Source organism: Cibotium barometz, chromosome 11, assembly GCF_041138505.1.
Source record: "Cibotium barometz isolate CiBa-2024 chromosome 11, ASM4113850v1, whole genome shotgun sequence".
NCBI classification, from domain to species: Eukaryota; Viridiplantae; Streptophyta; class Polypodiopsida; order Cyatheales; family Cibotiaceae; genus Cibotium; species Cibotium barometz.
Window position 1 is genome coordinate 53515348 of NC_141056.1, and position 21054 is coordinate 53536401.

The following is a 21054-nucleotide window of genomic DNA, read 5'->3' on the forward strand; positions in this document are numbered from 1 at the left end:
TTGGTTCAATTATGAATACAACTATCCCAATTGTTTACTTGAAAGTCACCTATATTTCTTGGGATTAATGAGTGATTAATGATCTTAATCATGATTAGTACCTAAATCTGAGCCAAATCATTTGTAAGGGAGTAGACACTGCTTAGATACGACTACGAATCTCATCTTTGCATTGCCCAATGCCAATCATGTCAGAAAAACTGCGACCAAGGCGGTCATCAACATGGCTCTTGCACCCAAGAATTTAGACTTAACAAACTGTGGATACATATGAGTTCATTAATCTCATAACCTTTCAAACTATGAAGCTTCTCAATAACACTCACCTAACCACTGCTCAAGTCCACTCTTGTGAAACAACTTGCAGAGCTAGGAATAATCCAACTTCCTGGCCTATCTCAATTCTATTTGAGACAGCTACTTGATGGCTTTACATGGACAGTTTAACAGAACCATTTCCAATTGAAAAACACAAAACCCGCCCATGAATGTTGGAAGACAGCATGGCCTAACTTTTGACTCCAAAATTTGATGTGACCTCTATGATTAATTGGCTTGCAAATTTGCAAGAACAAAGCCCTTACTGTGAACTTTATAACGAAATCTGTTACACTACTTGATAGCTGTCCACCTGCAGTTTAGTTCTTCCAGTGTACTTCATATTACCCCCTCCATTTGAAGGAAGAATACCAGTAACCTGTTGACAGACAAAATCTCAGCAATGCTGCCGCCACATTGATGGACTACCCACAGTGGCCTTCTTGCTAAGGTAAAACCTGAAGGGAAACTCCACCAAAATCTTGAATTAGCACCAATCAATGTGTTGATAGCTTACCTTGATGTCACAAAAAATCTTTGATGCGGAAAATTTCACATCTATAGGAAAAAACGACGATGGATCAGCAGCTGGTACCACAAACTCCATCGATCCACTGCAAAACAAAAGCAGAGGGACAGTTGTGATGTCAAGTGGGAACCGACTGGTATTGGTCTGGCAAACAAAGCCACCAATCATTATCTGACTCCAAAAAGAGAGACACAGATACTGTAGCTTCTCTTTGCTGAAACCCCACCTTCTATTCATGTTGTCTATGAGATCTATTGACCATTCCAACGTAGATTTCCTCGAATCATACCTGCATCAAGACAATGAATGGAGAAAATTACACCCACGACGTAAATATCATCATAGCTGATGTGGCATGCACAAACACAGACATTGCTGAACTTCTTACCTCCAGTCCCCATCAATCTGGTTTACAACTGGTGGGTCCCGAAGTGCAGGTAAGGGTATATTGATCAAAACATTCTGAAGCTCAAAGGCTTTTGATGCTTCATACTCAATATTGACATATGACTCCCTTCCAGAAATCGAAGGCCAACAATTGACTGAAATAGAAGAAAGAAAACATACAAGTCAGCTAACTCTAGGCAGTAACTTGAAAGTCGTGAGAGGGGTAGGCAGTGACTTGAAAGTCCTGAGAGGGGAGGGGCAGGATTCCACAAGTGCAAAATCCAGGAAGCTCACAAATTCTAATGAGCAAGTTGACAGTAACTAAAATTCACACTTTAACTTACTACTAAGGGGCACTAGAGATTCCTGCTTGCTTTGCAATCGCCATTTCAGAATGCCTGCAGGAGTGCCTGTTTGAAAAGACTTTAAGTCCTTAAGGCCTAGAATGTTCTCTTTTGAGTACAGCTCTTTGTCGATAAGAGGATGTGTCTTGAACTCAAAATTCTTGTTGAAGCCACTCTCAACCTGGTGAGTTAACAGCATTTATAAGCTTCTTGCTCCAAAAGCATTATAAACATGATGGGCACGTAGTAGTAGTCAGACTAGAAGGAAGTACCTGAACCCGTACTTGAGTATCCTCCTTATTTTGAATTGCTAGAGACAGAATTCCCTTCACTTCGAGATTATCAAGACCACCGTCTTTCTTTAAGGAGACCACTAAAATCTCCTCAAGGGAAACGGCAATAGGATCACTAGGTGCTACAGCAGACTTCATAGGCCCAGCAACGGGTTGAGCATCTTCCACAATCACCTCACCCTCAGCTTTTAAAGACTCCAAGAACTGGTTGGTCCTTTGACCCTTGCCTAGCTGCATCCCAAGGCCTTTTGATGGAGTCGGTAGCACAGAGCCTCTAGCTGAAAGGTCCAAACATTCTTCAAGTTATCATTCATATCTAGATGTCAAGCCACACAACAAACTCTGGCAAAAATTGCAGTGTTAAGCTCGCAACCTTTTGGTTTGTATGCATCAGAATCAAAAGAAGATCCAAAACCCGAGTTGCTTCCAAAGCCCCCCCCTCCAGATGAATTCAAATCACTGCAACCATTAGAATCATGTCTTGTTGGCCCTGTTGTGGGCATAGGAACAAAATTACTCTTCTCGGTTTTGAACCTCTCAATCTGCACACATTCCAGAAAAAGCTTTTAACTTTCTATCTTGTCAAACACAACATATTTATCAAACTCAGATCCTCCTTGGCCTGGTATTGACACCTTGTTTTTGTCAATCTCGTTAGCTTTACGCTTCATGATGTCTTTTGTCTCGTTGATTTTACTTTGCACAATCATATTGTGCAGTCTTTCCTCGTGACTCTCCATCTCAATAAACTGCTTCACATCTGAAACGGTAACATTCTCCTTGTGGCCCAATGAAATGACTTCATCAAATGCGAATATCAGCTCAAACGCCACCTTGCATATCCCTTCTTCATCCAAACCAGGGCAGTATTCAGGGATCTGCAGCTAGTTAGGGATACAAAACCTTGCTTATAACATGGTTTGTGGCATACAAAAGAGACAAATCTCTATGGCTACAAATGTTTGTGCCATGAATTAAGGATACAATCTTTGATAACAACCTCAAGGTTTCCAAATCCTCAAGGATGTTGCTCTGCTTGTTGGTGACCAGAAGTAGGTATAGCTGCTCCATAGGTTGATAGACATAACGAACGTTCTCTGTTTCGACATAAGTGTGCTGTTTGCCACTTCCAACCAGCTTGGGGAAAGCAGAGAGCAAACCCTCGATGCGAATTCTCGTCATATCCACGAACTGGCGAGATACTAGGGCTGTAAAACCACACATGCATTACCTGTGAGCATAACTTGGACATGGTATATGGCTCCACTCGAGTGCAGGGATGATAACACGGGTACATTAGACACCATGGGCTTTCTTTTAAGCATAACCCTAGCATTGACACAACTTATTCGTCTATTTAGCTTGACGCCATGGCTGTCATCTCTAAGCACCTGGGATTGACATGGTTTCATCCATGTACACTGATGCCAACTTCATCTGTAAGCATGTGCATAAACATTGGCATAGCTTTCATCCATAGACATTAAACCTGATGGCTTGAGGGTTTTGTAAGTGAACATACATGAGATTAACTCCTACATTGATACATGTGCATAACTCCAAACTAGCATATTTTCTGCCTGTGATCATAACCCTAGTGCTGGTATGGCCTTTGTCCATGGAGCATAAACCGTACGATAACAATAACTTACATCAATGAAAATAGATCCTTGTGTAAACATGGCATTTATATGGGAGCATAACTTTAACGTGATGACATGGCTTTCATGGGCATAGACCCTAAGATTATAGCATGGCATATAAAATCCTAGCATTGACATGGCTTGATATGTGTGATTGTTGACATGGCTTTCACCCTTACAAGCATAGACAGTGAAACTAACATGACTTACAGCCGTACAAGCTTAGACCGTGAAACTAACATGGCTTACATCCATGAAAATAAACCCTTGATACGTGAGCACAATTCTAGCATATCTAGTGGCAGTGCTCTCATCACTGAGCCAAAACTCTGATACTCACTTGACTTTCTTTTGCGCTATTGAGCCCTAGAAGAAGAAAGCCATGAACTCAAACCCTAATATTAGCCCCGTAGCATCGGTTTCATGAACCCTTTGATCTGGAATCATAAACCCTAACATGAAGATGGGTTTCACGTAGGCCCTAAAATGTGCACGTCAGCTACGGCAGGCGATCGCATTGCTCTAGACGACAAAATTACTCAAAAGCCTGGATCCGGCAGATCTAACAGGAAGTTTTTGCGTGGAGAGATTTCAAAAACCTGCTGTATACCGGAATCGAATCAAACGAGAGCAAGAGTACCTTTCCCCGACTTGGTGATGATGGAGGCAGCCAAGACGACCTGCCGTGATCAAAAACCACGTATATTCAGCTCAAGAAAACTGCAATGGCGACAAAAAAATGCGAAATTCATCTGCAGCGAGAACAGAGACGCACCATTTTCGACGGCGAAGACGATTCGAGTGAAGGAGAGGTACTGGAAAGGGAAAAGCTTGCGGATTATTGGCTATCGGAGATGCCGAAGGAAGCACAGAAGAGACGGCGACTTGGATCTGCACACCCACCAAAAACGATGGTAAACTCTTTAGCCTGTGCTAAAACGATGAAAGTGAGGTAGCTAGCATTTTTTTTAAATAATATACATACGCAAGTATACATTGTGTATATATGTATATATATGCACGTTTTTTTTAATATTATTTGTATCGTGTTGTGTGTGTGGGGGTATATATATGTGTGTGTACATATATCTGTATATATATGTGTGTGTGTGTGTGTGTGTGTGTGTGTGTGTGTGTGTGTGTGTGAGAGAGAGAGAGGTGACGTTAGCCTTGTGGGCGGAAGGGAAGGTTCCCTTGACAACTATAGAGATAGCATGGAGTTGTTTCATCTTGGATTGTAAGGGGGATGGCACCCAATTGACGACGTTCTCCCATTAATGAGAGACCCGGGGTTCTTTTTGGCGAAAGCTTGTGAAGAATATTATCGTTAGCAACACAATCATCCATAGAATTACTTTCTAAGCGAGAATTATGATGGGACATGTTAATTATCATGACTCTACAAGAGGATAAGTGTTCATTAACAAGGAAATGATATTTAGATGTGCCCACATCGTGAATCCATCACCTTGAGGAGCAAAAGCTTCATAAGGACCCAGCCACATGGTTTGAAATTTTTTGGGTTTAATGCATCCACCATATGTGGCTTTGTCTCAATGTTGAGGAGCTTCAATTAAAGTGCCATTCTATGAGCTTTGAACAAACATTCTACATGAACGAGACGCCACTAAAGTCGCTCAACATATTGGGCACCAAGGAGGGCCAATTCCATCTCAATATGGCCACATTTCCATACAACAATCAAACTTAGGTCTAGTTAGTAGTGACGTGTGCATTTGTGCAAGTATTCTCAAGATGAACAAACATTATGGATGAATGAGATACTATTGGAAGGTTGAGACCAACCATGTTGTTGTAGACAAAAGAACATAGTGCTAGATTTAACTTTTGTTTATTGTTTTTTTATGGTTTATTTTTCCCACCTTGGTGTAATGGAACATGGAGCAACCCTTTGAGTTCAAGTTATGTGATTTACAAGTAAGTGTTCAATTCAATTTCCTTTTATTCTTGCTATTTTCTTCTTGTATTTGCAAAATTTTGAGTTTTTGTTCATAATAGGAATTAATCTCACCATCCTTGTAGAAAACAACTTTGTTACCTAGAGCTATATTAGGATCACTCATGGACCTTTCCTAGCTTAAAGCTAATCTTTGTAAGGTGATGACCTTTTGATCCTTTATGCTGAGCACATCCTGATGGATGTGGCTTTGGTGAGCTACTTTCTTGACTACAGTGCCACTTTCTTTCTTGACTAAGCCACTCCAACTCCTTTGTTTCATTGATCATTGGTGATTTTAAGCTCTACTTATGTATCAGAAACTCCTTTGTATTGGTAATTTTGAGCACTACTTATGTATTAGAAACTCCTTTGTATTGATGATTTTAAGCTCTACTTATGTATCGTCAAGCTCATATTTCAACTTCTTGAGTACAAAAAGGGTCAGGTTGTTATATTGGGAGGTAGTAGTTTTATGTCTTTATGTAGGCAACTATGTGAGGAAAATTGCGGTCTATGGCTGTGCCATGTGGCATGTCCAAAATGCTTAGAGTTTGTGCTTGAGTTTTTAAAAGTTGAACAACCTTATTCTCAGTTAAAATTAACAAGATTCCTTTACAAATTTTTTAATTGTGCCAGGTGTTAGCTTAGGAAATAACCTACCATTTCAACTTTATATCCTTAGCTTGGGGGTAGTTCAGGAATAGGATTCTAACACTCATGTGTCGTTCTATTTCTCAAAAGCTGATAACTATATACCCGTCTACAAGGATAATACAAGGATAATCAACAACAAGAAGAAGAGCATTGAGAAATACACAGAGTCTATTTCCATCTTTGTATTGTTTGTGCAATGTCGCCTGCATTATGTATTAACTAATTATCTATTTCTTAATTCTGTCATCATGTTTAATGTTAAATCTTTCTTTACTATGTTGGTTTATCCGCCAAAACTTTTGGCAATCTTGCTATGATCGATTCCTTGCCCATGCTCTAGTTTTATGATCTAAGCATTATGCCATTGTTGCATGGAGTTGGCATGGGTGGATTCTTTGCCCTTGCCGATTAAGTGGCAGATCGTTCACTGTTTTGTTACCTCCTTCCTTCATCCACCTTTGTTTCTATTTAGATCAGGATGGACTTCATCGTTCAGTTTGCATGTCGATGTGTTTTCTTTGTGTGAAGAGATTTCATCTAGTCCACACACCGCTATTAATTTAGCCTGTTGTGGCATTTGGTTGATCGTGTGGAAGTGATCACATTTTTAAAGAAAATGTAGGGGAGAGGGAGAGCTTCAAACCCTAACAAGCAAACACACACACACAAGAGAGAGCAAGACACAAGAGAGAGATGGATAGCTGAATTTTCTATCTTCTTCTTCTCTACTCAACCAACATAACATAAAGATAAGAGTAAACAATATATGGGTTAGTACTCAACTACTACAACATACATGGGTCGGTCCATAATGTGAACCCGACTAAATGAGCTGACGCTATAACTATGCCAGTCTCTAGTAATCCAAAATGGCTGTCACACAGCCTGTTATCCCACTGGCCGTATATCACCCATAATCTCACCAACCATGCCAGTGGTGTAGATGCAGAAGCTATCACCTAGGTGGGTCATCAATGTCTGTCGTAGCACTAGTTGAGCTCGATATCTCAACACTCCCCCTCGAGCTCAACTCTACACACTACACTCCAAGTAAGCTCCTAAACCTGTGGAGCTTCTCTATGCCCAATGCCTTTGTGAGGATGTTAGCTACCTGATCCTCTGTGCTGACATATACCAGATCTACATCTCCTACTAGAACCTTCTCCCTCACAAAGTGATATTACATCTCAATGTTCTAGTATGATATAACGGCCAACTGTATGCTGCTCATGTTGTCACAATATATGACAATTGCCCTATCCCATGTTACCAAGTAGCTTCTGAAACCAAGCTACCTCACAAGCTGCCATAGCAGCACCCCTGTAGTCTGGCTCTATACTCGACAAGGCAAATCTTGGCTGCTTTACTGCTCCAACTCACAGGAACACTCCCAAATGAGAACATAAAACCACTGGTAGATCTCTTGTCTACAATACTACTAGCTCAATCAGCATCTCTGTACCCATGCAACTGGCTTCCTAGGGGCTTGCATAAACTGACTCACAAGTCCAACAACATAGCTCAAGTCTGGCCTTGTAATGGTCATGTAGATCAAACTACCCACTATGCACCTGTATGTAGTGGGGTCCTCCAAAAGCTCACTTGTATCTGTGGAAAGCTTTGTGTTCTGCTCCAATGGCACTGAAATAGGCTTACAGCTTGTCATACCATACTTGGACAACATGTCCAAGCCATACTACCTCTGCAATAGCAAAATGCCATGAGGTGATCTCACCACCTCTATGCCATCATGAGCATTGCACAAGAAGTAGCTAAATTTAACGGGGAGCAATTCCATACATGGTTAAAAAAAACCATGTATTTGCTCATGAGGAAGAATCTATGGGGGCTAGTTGAGGGAAGAGATGAATGTCCAGAGGAGAACGGGGAGAATGAGTGGAAGAGTAGAAATGAGAAAGCATTAGGACTCATTGCACTTAGCTTAAATGATAAAATCATTCACCACATTGTAGGGATACAACAAGCTAAGATGCATGGGATGAACTTAACAAATTATTTGGCACTCAAGCAAAGAATTCAAAGATAAATATGCTAATGAAATTCTACAAACTTGACATGAAGGAAAGTGAACCTCTAACCACACACTTAAACAAATATAAAAGCATCAAACAACAACTTGCAGCCATTGGAAAGAAAGTAGAGGATGATGAGGCACTAGCAGTGCTTCTAAAGAGTGTGGACAAGGGAGAATACGAGAACATTGTGGAAACCTTAAAGAATGTACTAGATTTGAAGTTGCATGAGATAGAAGGAGCTCTACTAGAGGAAGAGAATAAGGTTAAAGAAAAGGAAGGATTGGACCTAACAACAACTGAGGAGAAAGCACTCTACACCCAAGGAGGCCTCGCACGAGGATGAGGACGAGGAAGAGGCAGGGGAGGAGGAAGAACCTTCACTTGCCACACAACTGTGGGAAGTGGGGAGGATGAGGACGAGGAAGAGGCAGGGGAGGAGGAAGAACCTTCACTTGCCACAACTGTGGGAACCTTCACTTGCCACAACCATGGGAAGCCAAGACACATGGCTAGAGACTGCTACTACAGCAAACCAAATAAAGAAGGATGAGCATTCGGCAAACTTCATGGAGACTCCTAAGGTAGAGGAGTCAGAATATCTTCTGAGAGAGAGAAAGAGAGAAACCCCACAACCCAATGTAACCTGCCCCCATATAGTAAAACCAAGTTTGAGCCATCAATGATGTAGGCCATGTGGTAGATGTATGTGAGCACTTTATTCAAAGTTACGAGCACTTGTAGTAGCCTTAGATAAATAGAGAGAGAGTGTCAAGGACTATGAGTTAGGGACTTGACGCATTGGTTCGCGGGTTACCAAGTAAGAGGGAAACTTGGTATAGGGTCCAGGTGTGCTAGAATTATTCACTTGAGGGGAGGTGTTGAAATATGCAAGTGAATGGGTGTGTGTGGGAACAAGCCCTTAGCTAGAGATTGTAAAAGGGAGTAAGTAATTGAGTGGGTAGCAGTGAAAAGGTGAGAAGAATCTACTGGATGAGAGAATCAAGGGTAGCATGAGTGAATATAGGGGTGTGGAAAGATTCGAGGAAAAGGTGTTCCCAGATGTAGCTGCACCTTGTGGATGTAAAAGCTATAAATTGAGGCATTGGCCTCATGAGAATTTCCAGGTTTTTGAGTATCCATGCCTACATTATACTGTTAGATTAATTGTGCACTAATTTTGCTTTTAATCACTTTCTAATTACTTGCTAATCATGTTGATTCTTGCATTTGATCCACCATAGCTCATCACATTGCTGCAAATTCAACAATCCTGATACATCCCTTGTTATGGAACTAAGCATGTGTTGCATCACAAACAGCTGCTCACTTCTGTCATCACCTCCATGTTTGCTAGATGATGTTTAGTTGCCTTCTTGCTGCAACTTCCCACTTTTAATGTCATTATGCTTTTTGTAGCAATCCTTTGCCATGTGTCCCGGTTTGCCACAGTAATAGCACTCTATGCTATTTGCATTTTGATTTCTTTGCCAACCACCTTAGCGTCTTTGGCACCCCATGCTTTTAGACTGGCCTTTTCTACCCGTGTATGATTGCTGTTGTGAATCATTAGACTATTGTTGTCCAGAATTTTGATTTTCGTGTCGGCCCACCACCTTGGCCTCGACCACGGCCTCTACCTAAATTAGAGTAGAAGGCTTGTTCCAATGTGTTCTTGCTTTGTGAAGAAGAATCCTCACCTAAATCCTTTTCTTCTATGATCAGCATAGATATCAAGTCCCGAAAGTTGGGGATATTCTCCCTAACTACCATGGAGGTCTTGAATGGCTTGTACTCTTTTTGCCAAGCCCATTCAGACAAACACTCACCACCACCAAATCATCATTCTCCACAGTGATACATTGATAGACCCAAGGGATTCAACAATTCCCTTGATCTTTAAGGCATATTCATTGATGGACATGCTTTTTCTTTTCCACAGTATGCAACTCTTGCTTTAACTGCAACTTTCTTGCCTTTGTGTTAGTCTGGAACATTTGAACCAGATTTTGCCATGCAATTGCTGGAGTGTTTGCATCCTGTATATGTCCTATCATAGTGTGTGTGACACTAATTGAAAGCTAATACATGACTTTTCTTGCACCCTGATTCCAATCCTTGAATGCCTTTATATCTATAGGAGTGGCATTCTCCTCAGATAACTCCAGAGGTTCCTTATTGTCTCCTTCTACGTTATCCCAAAATCCTTTACCCATTAGGAAATTGGTCATTCTGAACTTCCAGGCATGGAAGTTATTCTTATCCAGCTTCTCACTAACAATGTGATTAATTCTCTCAGACATATTTTCTTGCAGTAATCAAATAACCTGCAAATAGACAACTTTTGTATGCAACCTGTAATACAGCAGTATCTCCTATAATGCTGTAGCGGTACTTCAGCACAGCCTGTGTGTCGCTAAATGTGACCAGAGTACATGTACATGTACTCTGGTCACTAAATGTGACCAGAGTACATGTACATACACCCAGTATAAAAAATATATGTGCAAACCCTGTCTGCACTTCTAAAATGCATTGTTGCATTGCAATAATCAGATTTCGAGCAGAAATAGTTCTCTACCAGAACTTTTAGAAAACTGCCCGAAAATACCCTGCAGTGACGAAACGGGACTCGTTAATGCACCCGAAACGCGAATCTGGCTGAAAACTAATTGTCCAATAGGATAGTATACTTGCCCTGTAGCTCTGCTCCTGCGAAGACAGCTCCTCAATCGGAGATGTGTAGCTCCCAGAGCTACTGAGGGAGTGTTGTACCTAAACCAAGAAGGGAAAAGAGATGATGGTGCTCTTACCCATGTAGTACCGCTTCCTTCCTTGCTTGTTCTTGCCTCTTGCTTGCCTCCTTAGCTCTCACATGAACCAGGCTCTGATACTATAAAGAGAATGTGGGGGAGAGGGAGAGCTTCAAACCCTAGCAAGCAAACACACACACACACACACGAGAGAGCAAGACACAAGAGAGAGATGGATAGCTAAATTTTCTTCTATCTTCTTCTTCTCTACTTAACCAACATAACATAAAGATAAGAGTACACACTATATGGGTTAGTTCTCAACTACGTCCTCCTATGGCTCTGGCTTTAGAGGGTCTTTTCACGTCCATTTATTCTTGCTTGTTCAACTTTGCCGCTACTTCACATCATGGCTCAACGCGTGTCTCTTAAGTATCCAAAGTTTCATGGTAAGAGGAAGGAGGATCCGAATACATATGGCAAATTTTAAAAATACCTGGTTGGCCAATGGCATGCCACTCACAACAATCACTGCTCCTGTTGTTCAGAAGCAAAACACATTCAGTGACACATTCGACGAGCGAGCAACAAATTGGCAAGTGCAATACAAACCTAACGCATTTCCAACCTATGTGGCCTTGCGTGATGCCTTTTTGCACCAGTTTCGGAAGGATAAGACCTCTTCGCAGTTCTTGGAGAAATTGCACCATCTGGAGGGAACATAAGAGCTTGCTAGTGGAAGATAATGCAGGTAAATTTCTTACTCTATGGAGTAGTCGAGTGGATCCCATTGATCGATCAATTGAGGTCCTCATAGGAGAATGGTTTGTCTGGGGTCTACGGAAGATGTTGAAACTTGTTGTGGCATCCATGGATCTTACAATCAGTCGGTTTGATGGGTTGGCGGAAGTTGATCGAAGATCGGGGAGCACAGTTTAGGGGAGAGTTCCACTTCGAAGAAGGGGAAAACAAAGCCTCAAGTGGATTCTTTAGAGGACGAGCAAGAGGAAGACACTTCGGATGCTGACTTGGATGCGGAGGCGGATTTAGAATCCAAGCACAAGAAATGGAAGAAGAAAAGCTAGAAGCTAGAGATAGTCGAGGAATGACTTGTGGCGACATGGGGCTAAGCTTCAGGGTGGAGGTGCAGGAGGAGTTGGATGTGGTCAATGTTTGGTGTATGAAGTGTTCCAAGAAAGGTCATACCAAGTAATAATGTCCACTTATTCCATGTTGTGCTATATGCCAAACCACCACTCATGTTATGGAGGCTTGTCTCGGTACAATGGGGCAGAGTCAATCGCACTGCCAGACGGAGCAAAATTAGCTTGTAGGCAAAATCACTCTGTAGTCTCAGTGTGCAATAGATAGCACCAGTCAGTCAGTCCACTACAAGCATACCACATCCTTGCCCTTATGGACGAGATCAAATTCACAGAAGACAAGGTGCAGAGAAGAGCTAGAAAGTGCAAAAGCACTAGAAGCAAGTGGTAAGGGTGTAGAAAAGAGCTAAAAAGTGCTAGAAGTACCGGGATCAAGAGGTAAGGGTGCAGAGAAGAGCCAAAAGTGATGGAAGCACTGGAATTAAGTGAAAAAGGTGTAGAAAAGAGCCAAAAGTTCCAAAAGCACCAAAACTACGCAGGAAAGGTGTAGAACAAGTATCATTACCAAGTCATGGAGCTGGTAAAATGGCAGTAACAAACCACAAGTAGAATCCAGAGGGATGCAACATTGTGGAAATCAAAGAAGAAATAAAAAACCCACTTAAAGGTAAGGAAAACCAAGAGTTCTTTGTGCATGAGAAAGGGGTGGGAATGTTACCTCGGATTGTAGCAAATGAAGTGAAGATAGTTGCTGGATCAACAAAATATAATTTATGGGAGGATTTGCAGAAGATGAAGCCTAATATCACATTGGATCAATTCCTATGCTTAGTGCCTAATTATAGGAAACAGCTTTTGAAAAAGATCATTCATGTGGAATCGTTAGTAGAAATTCAATCCAACAACATTCAGATGAATACAGTTCAATAAGGCTTAGTAGAACTAGTTTCAAACTATGATGAAGCAGTTTTGGAACTTATAATGACATTTAAAGGATGGATAGTACCTTGTGTTCTCATTGATGGAGGATCCAAGGTTAATGTGTTATCATTTAAATGGCGCACAACTCAGGCATCACAAACATCCAATCGGTGCCCTTTTCTATTAAAATGACGGAGAGTGATGCCTATGGGCATTGTCCGGAATCAAGAAATTAGTGTGATTGACTGTAAATTTCAGGCATCCTTTTTGTGATACTCTAGATGAAGGAGAACTCTAGAGCATACGTGATGCTAATTGACCGAACATGGCTTCGTTATGGAAAGATCTGACATAACTAGGAGACAGATTGGTTGACCATCCAGAAAAGAAAGTAAAAGGTCGGGTGTCCGTATTCTCTAAAGGAAAAGTCAACCCATCGGACTTTGTGCAGAAGGACTCAACTGGCTGGAAGGAGTGGAAAATGATGAGGAAGAGAAAATTCTAAAGGAAAATCCCAACTTAGTTTCCTTATTTGAGGTGGATGTTGACCAGATAGTTTCACAATATGAGCTGTAAGTTATTGGCAGTGCAACCAATCCTGGGGACAACCATGGAGGAAGGGATCCTGGTTGATTCAGAGAAAAAATTCAAGAAGTCTATCCAGAAGCAAAAAAGAATGAGGTTCCTAAAGAAATCAAGGCATTCATATTTGCCGAAGAAGCCCATGAGAGGAACATGTAGAAGAGTAGTCGGGTGTAAGAAGATGAATTGTTCAAAATAAACTTAGGAGATGATTAGAATCCTTAAGTGTCAAACTTATAGAGGAATGGAGACAATAATTGCAAGAATTGCTATTAGGATACAAAGATGTGTTTACTTAGAGTTATACAGATATGAAGGGCATTGATCCCAACTTTTATTAGCATAAAATTAATCTCAAGGAAGATGCAGTTGCCATCCAATAGCACAGGTACCAAATGAATCTAAATTATTACCAGCAAGTAAAAGAAGAAATTGACAAATTGCTCAAAGTAGGTTTCATTTATCCGATTGCCAGAGCTAAAGCCATATTAATGCACTAGTTGCTAATGAAGACTTAGAAATTTATGAAATGTCTGCTAAATGATGTGGATAATTATGAAGGCAGAATCTGGGAACTGATGGAATGTCTCTATGCTGGCTACATAAAAGAATTCCAATACATTATCAATCCTGCATGATGCCGCCCAGAGATGAGATTAGGCACAACAATCTAGACGATTATTCTGGAGCAGGTGGATGGATCCAAAGGAGGTGGATCCAGAGGACCAACTGGTCCAAATCTTGAGTTGCATGAAGGAACTAAGGATACCACATGCACGATGATAGGTCAACAGATAAAGGCAAGCAAGTCATCTCAGAGCAGAATGAAAAGTTTAAAAAGCTTCAAAGAGAATGTATTATCTTCAAAAGTTTAAAAAGCTTCAAAGAGAATGTATTATCTTCAAATAATAGGCTTGAGCTTTTCACCATAACTCGAAGCAGCTCAAAAATGAAGCTAAAGTCGTAAGGTGAACTAATCAAGAACTGGAGTAGAGGAATGCTGAACTCGAAGATCAAAGAGCTCAAGACTTGGTAAAGATTTTTAAATTAAGAGAAAAAGTTATTGCTTCTACAGAATTGCAGGATGATGGCAGAAAGCTTGATGAGTATGAGGAAGAAATATGAAGGCTTCAAAGTCATCATGCAAAGTATTCAAATCTAATAGAAAATAAAGAAAAGGTTTCAGAAACACATGTAAGTCAATTGAAAAACTTTGTTCATGTCTTAGAGCGGGAGATGGAAAGGTGTGCCACTTGCATTCTGGAAGGAGTGGAAACCTTGCAGTCTAGGCAGTGGAAACCTTGCCTTTTCTAGTTAATTAACATATAGTTCAAAATATAGTAGCTCACTTTAGCAAGGAAGTTCCGCCATTAGACCGGCAACCATCTTATTATGCTCAAAGGATCATCATCAGAATCAAGATGGCTCTTTAAAGAAAAAGACCTCCGGTAGCTCAAAAGATTCTTCACTAACTCAAACTTCACTCACAAAGAAGAGGTGGCATTACCTGACCATATGGTCAGAGTAACAGTCTAGATGATGCTAAGCAGAATGAAGAAAATCTACAATCTAGAAATTTGGAAAAGAAGAAAATTTTAAAAATAACCTGCCATTTTAATCTTATATCCTTATCTTAGGGGTATTTTAGGAATAGGATTCCAACACTCATGTGCCATTATATTTCTCAAAAGTTAATAACCATATACCCACCCACAAGCACTAGTTGTAATCATGGATAATCAAGAAGAAGTAAAAGCATTGAGAAATACATAGAGTATATTTCCATCTTTGTATTGTCTATGCAATGTTGTCTGCATTATGTATTAATCAATTGTCTGTTTCTTAATTATATCATCATGTTTAATGTTAAATCTTTCTTTACCATGTTGGTTTATCCACCAACACCAGGCTACTGAAGACTCTACACATGAGGTAAGAGTCTAGGTGGTTTTCGTGTACTTGTGACCAAAGCATGGTAGGCTCAATACATCAAAGTTGTTCTCTTTTTAGCTTATCCTCGTAGAGCATCAGCACCACTTCCTTCTATCCGAGTAGGTCATGGGTGGTGGTCATCATCAGGTTGCATTATTTGTTAATAGCTTTTGAAGAGAAATGGTGGTGTCTTTTTTATGGTCTGCTTGATATAGTGTCGTTTAAGGACATGTCTTGGTTTGTAGGAGCAACATGTGGGTGGTGGATGCGACCTGGACATCAAGCTCTCCACAATCCTATATAACACCATTAAGTATGCAAGATGCAATAACATGTAAGCAAGAAAGATGCAATAACATGCAAGAAAGCAAGCAAGAATAGAGAAGAAGCTCACAATTATTCTATGATTCAAGTGGCTAGTTTTCACTCTAGGCAGACCAAACTAAAAATTACTTATATACAAGTGAAATTCTTTCTTTAACTCTCTTTGTTGCTTTCTTTACGTGACATCCCTTTTCTTATGGAGTCAATATCATTAGAATGTGGATGCATAGGAGCTACCTTGCCCCATAGTTGCAATGGAGCTCGACGGCCTGTGGCTTAAGGGATTTGGCATCAGTGAGCACCAAGGATGGAGGCAAGGTGAGCACCAAGGATGGAGGCAAGGTGGACCAACAGTTGGTGTTGTTGAAAGACGAGGCCACAAGAAGTTCTTGTTAATTTGAGAATGATCCAATGATGGGTAGTACCATGGGCCAAGCTTATGTCATGATCCCCCCACCCAGAGATGTACATGGATGATGACGGTCGATGAGGCCTAATGATGCAAGGTCTTGAAAGAGTGGTGCATGTATGGAGCTCGTGTATATATTGCAAGTGTAATGCATGGGCATGGGGCTAAAGGTGTGCCCATGTAGAAGCTCCCTTTGGTGAAAACTCCAACACACTGTTTTCTTCAACTCTTTTAACTATGTTTTCTTTGACTCTTTATTCATGAAGCTGGATAAAGAGTTTTGTATTGAGCGGACCCATAAAAAAATTGGAAAGTAGTAGATGGGGCCTAGCATGGGGTGGGACTTAGTTCTAAAGATACCAATGGTCTCATATAAAAAGATGTGGTGAAGGGCCTGTGGGAAAGCCAAACTAATGCATGATCTCAAAAGGCTTCCAAAACTCGGTGAGACCAATCTATGGTTATGGAAGTATTTGACCATGATGTAAAGATCTAACTACTGGTAGAAGTTGGGACCTTCATTGAGATTCAAGAACACATGCTCTTTGCTTTTCAATTAGTTCTTGGGCACCTTCTCAAGGATGAGGATGTATGAGCTAGAGGAACTGGCATGTGGCTACTATAGCAGGTTGGGGATGGTGGTGTAGTAGAGGTCATTGAAGATCTTCATTCAGAGCCGCACCTTCCTGGTGGTGAGTGTTGTATGTGAAGTTGTAGGTGGGCCCTTTTCCTTTCCATGCATGTAGGAGCTTATGCCATGACCACCGTCTTGGCATGTACTTAAAGAGAATATGGGGGATAGGGAGAACTTGACTTCCTAGCACACACACACACACACACACACACACACACACACACACACACACACAAGAGAGAGAGATATGAATGGCTGAATTTTCTTATATCTTCTTCTCTTCTCTACAACCATAAACTAAAGAGATAAGAGTATATACTATAAGGGAAAGTAATCTTCTACTATAAATTATAATGGTCATTCCATAGTGTGAACCTGACTATAGGAGTTGGAGCTATGATTATGCTATAACTCTAATACTCCAAAGTGGCTGTCACACAACCTATGGTGGTATATTGACCATAATCTCACCAACCATGATAATGGCATAAGTATGGAAGCTATTATCCAAGCGGGTTATCAATGTCTACAGCACTAGTAAGTTGAGCTCAATATCTCAACATTTCTTCTCAAGCTCAACTCCGCACACTGCACTCCAAGTAAGCTCCTAAACCTATGGGGAGATTCTCTATACCAAGTGCCTTCATGAACCACATGTCCCTCTATGCTTACATATACCAGATCTACATCACCTTCTAGAATCTTCTCCCTCATAAAGTGATAATGCACCTCAATGTGCTTCATCCTAGCATGGTATATTTGGTTACTAGCTAGCTTTATGCTACTCATATTGTCATAAAAGATAAAGTTCCTATCTAAGCTTACCCATATTACTAAGTAGCTTCTGAAACCAAGCTACCTCACAAATTTCCATAACAGCGCCCCTGTAATCTACCTGTCTACTTGACAAGGCAATTGTCAATTGTTTCTTAAAACCTACTCCCAAAAGAAAACATAAAGTTGTTGGTAGATCTCCTATTCGTGACACTACCAGTCTAATTAGCATCTATATACCCATGTAGCTTTATCTCTGTGTGCGAGCCTCATAGAAAAGTCCATAATCAACTATGGACTCTAGCCACATCCAAGTGTGGCTTCCTGGCAGCCTGCATAAATTGACTCACAGGTCCAATAGTATAGCTTAAGTTTGATCTAGTAATAGTTATGTAGATCAAGTTGGACTATGTGCCTGTACATAGTGGAGTCTTCCAAAAGCTCACCTGTATTTGTAGAAAGCTTTGTGTTTTTCTCTAATGGCACGAAAATAGACTTACAGTGTGTCATACCATACTTAGATAAGTCATATTGCCTCTGTATAACAATAAAATACCATGAGGTGATCTCACCACCTCTAAACTCACACGAAATATCCTAGCTCACTCAAATCCTTCACACAAACTTTTGCTTCAAAAGTATCATGATATCAGTATGCTAGCACTATCACCAGTGTGATAATCAAGTCATCTATATAAATGGCTAATAGCATGATCCCTCTATTTGTGCTTTGGGTGCGTGCTTCAAGCCATATAAGGCTTTGCATAGCATGTACAAAAAATCTAGGTGTGCATCACTCTCATAACCCCGTGTGGATGCATCGTGTATACTCTTTCTTACAAATCACCATGCAAGAAAGCATTCTTTAGATCCATTTGATGTAAAGACCAACCCTTTGTTTTGGCAATGACATCTTTCACGATTGCCATTCTCACAACTGAGTTGAATGTCTGGTCATAGTCAATGCCATAGGTTTGTACATAACCCTTAGATCCATATGAGTTATTCTTGACCTTATACACCCACTTATATCCAATAACCTTCTTTTCCTTAGGGAAAGGAACTAACTCCATGTTGCATTTACATCCAATGCTACCATCTTTTCCAATTTTTTATTTTTAAGTATCTATTCAAAATAAGTAGGCTTCAACTCCTTGTATTGCTTTAATTATGTAAGCATAATTATACATTGTATATCCATCATATCTCAACCTATCAACAAGGTACCTAACCCTCAGAGACCTGTGTATACATGGATCACTGTTGTGATTTCTACTCTACATGTGGGGCATCATTATTACTTCTTACATCTGCATCTTATGTTGTCTTCATTGGTGCATACCAGAGCTATTCATCTCATCAAACTACACCTCTACTTATTTGCATCTCACGAGTGGTACGGTTATATTATATGCCCATTATGTGTGCATATACTAGGAGGCTAACCCACATTAGGCTTGTGAGCATGGGAGCATGGGAACAAGCTCTAGTGGAGCATGGGTTAGGACTAACCTTATGGGTTAAGGTTACGGTCAGGCATCCAAGGGTCACACATGGAAAATGGAGAGTGAAGAGTCACTTGAGGGCCCTGCTATATAAAAGGGGCATGGGGCACGCTTAAAGGGGGGCTAAGGCTATGATATCTTGAGGCTTAGGCTATGTTATCTTGAGGTTAGGTTATGTTATGTTCTCTTGTGTAGAGGATCATAACTACTCATCTACCATTTCACACTATAGCTACATGCAGGTGGATTGGAGTTATACCTCTTAATGGTATGGGACATTAAAGTAAAGGTATGATGTACTTCATTATAATTCATGTGTGCATCCCTTGGGGGCTCGGGGTGGTCGGGTGGATGAGTTTATGCCTGATTTATGCATAACAATTATCTAGAGAGATCTTAGGGTTTTAACAGTGGTATCAGAGCAATCTCTAGTTAATTGTTGTTGATTTTTCTTTCTTAGTGTAATTTTTGGTATTTTTTGAAGTAAATTTTAATATTTACTAAATAAAGTATTACTTTGTTGATTTACATGTGGATCGTCAATATGGCGGTTGGGAACAACTGTTATTACTATTCAATGGATGAATCGACGTTGCAGGGGAATTCCGTGAGTTCAATGCTATTTTTTTCTATTTTTTGTGGTTTAAAATAAGCATTAATGGAAAGTTTTACCAAAATACCACATATTTTACTATGGATATTTTTGGTAGAATGGATTCTTTGAATTTCTATAATTTTAAGGAAATTTTCTTGATTTTTTAAAGAAATTTTTAGAGCATTTTTATGGAAAAAATATATTTTTAATGCATTTTACGGGTTTTCCAAAGGTATGCTTTGATTTTCTGCCAATTGTTTTTGCTAAAAAGCAGTGTGGGGCAGTCAATTGATGCATGGAATGCTCTCCCGTGTGCGCGGGATCCTTTTCGCCTCTCAAATCTGATTTTTTTCTTCTATTTCTCTCTCGTGCGTGTGAACGCCTTTTAACAGGCATGATTTGATTAAATATTAATCATAATTAAACTTTAATTATGATTAATGAAAGTTTAATTAAATCTTAATCCTCCTTCTCTGTAATCAGAGAAGGAGGGGGTGGAGAGAGAAGGTTAGATGGAAGAAGATGGAGAGAGGAGAGAGTGGAAAGAGAAGGGATTATCTCTCAAAGTTGCAACACGTCGCGCCAGGGGGGGGGTCGCAGGCGGCCGGCGAAAAAATGCCAGCCCCCTGAAATCGTTTTTTTAAATTAAAGCTTAAAGGTCAAGCTTAAAAAGGTTTTATTAAAGATTTTTATTATTTAAAAAATGAGTTTTTTAAAATTAAAAAAAAGCTTTTGAAAGCTTTTCAAAAAAGCTTGAAAAAAATAGATGAAATTTGACATTTGAGGAAAATAAATCTATAGAAATTTTTGAATTTATCTTCTTGAAATCCTTTGGCTTTCCGCATTCCTGGGAAACCTTTTGGCTTTCTGAATTCCGAAAAATCTTTTGACCTTTCGGATTCTGAAAACTTTTGACCTTTCACATTCTGATTTTTTTTTGTCTTTTTATTTTCCCAAAATTGTTGGCTTTCCGTATTCCGGGAAAACCATTGGGATTCCGAAATTTTTTGACCGTTCGTATTCTAAATGCGTTCGAGGTAAATTTAAAATTATAAAAAATTATTAAAAAATTAGATAAAGGTTATTTTAAATCTTTAAAAAATGTGGGGTTGGTGTTTCACATGTGGTGTGTCCATTCGAGCACCCGTGACCATTCAAATTTCTTTAAAAATATAATTTTTGACCCAAACATTAGAAAATCCATTAAAATTATAAAATTTTCATTGGATTTTAGAATTGTCGGTCAGAATTTAAAATTTCGTGAACGATGGAAAATTTTTAGAAAATGTGGGGTTGGTGTTTCACATGTGGTGTGTCCATTCGAGCACTCGTGACCCTTCAAATTCCTTTAAAAATATAAT

The 21054-nt window shown here is 40.0% G+C and overlaps 1 protein-coding gene across 1 annotated transcript; it reads right to left on the reverse strand.

The window, feature by feature from the left end:
- Nucleotides 1-214: 214 nt before the first annotated feature.
- On the reverse strand, nucleotides 215-4502 carry LOC147634328 (coatomer subunit delta-1-like). Its single transcript, XM_086805480.1, has 11 exons — nucleotides 4290-4502; nucleotides 4155-4194; nucleotides 2856-3079; nucleotides 2507-2749; nucleotides 2245-2413; nucleotides 1851-2149; nucleotides 1579-1759; nucleotides 1236-1389; nucleotides 1074-1136; nucleotides 836-932; nucleotides 215-697 (listed from the first exon to the last, which is right to left on the reverse strand). The coding sequence occupies exons 1-11, from the start codon at nucleotides 4290-4292 to the stop codon at nucleotides 608-610; spliced, it is 1563 nt and encodes a 520-aa protein (XP_086661606.1). The 5' UTR covers nucleotides 4293-4502; the 3' UTR covers nucleotides 215-607.
- Between the last annotated feature and the right edge of the window lie 16552 nt (nucleotides 4503-21054).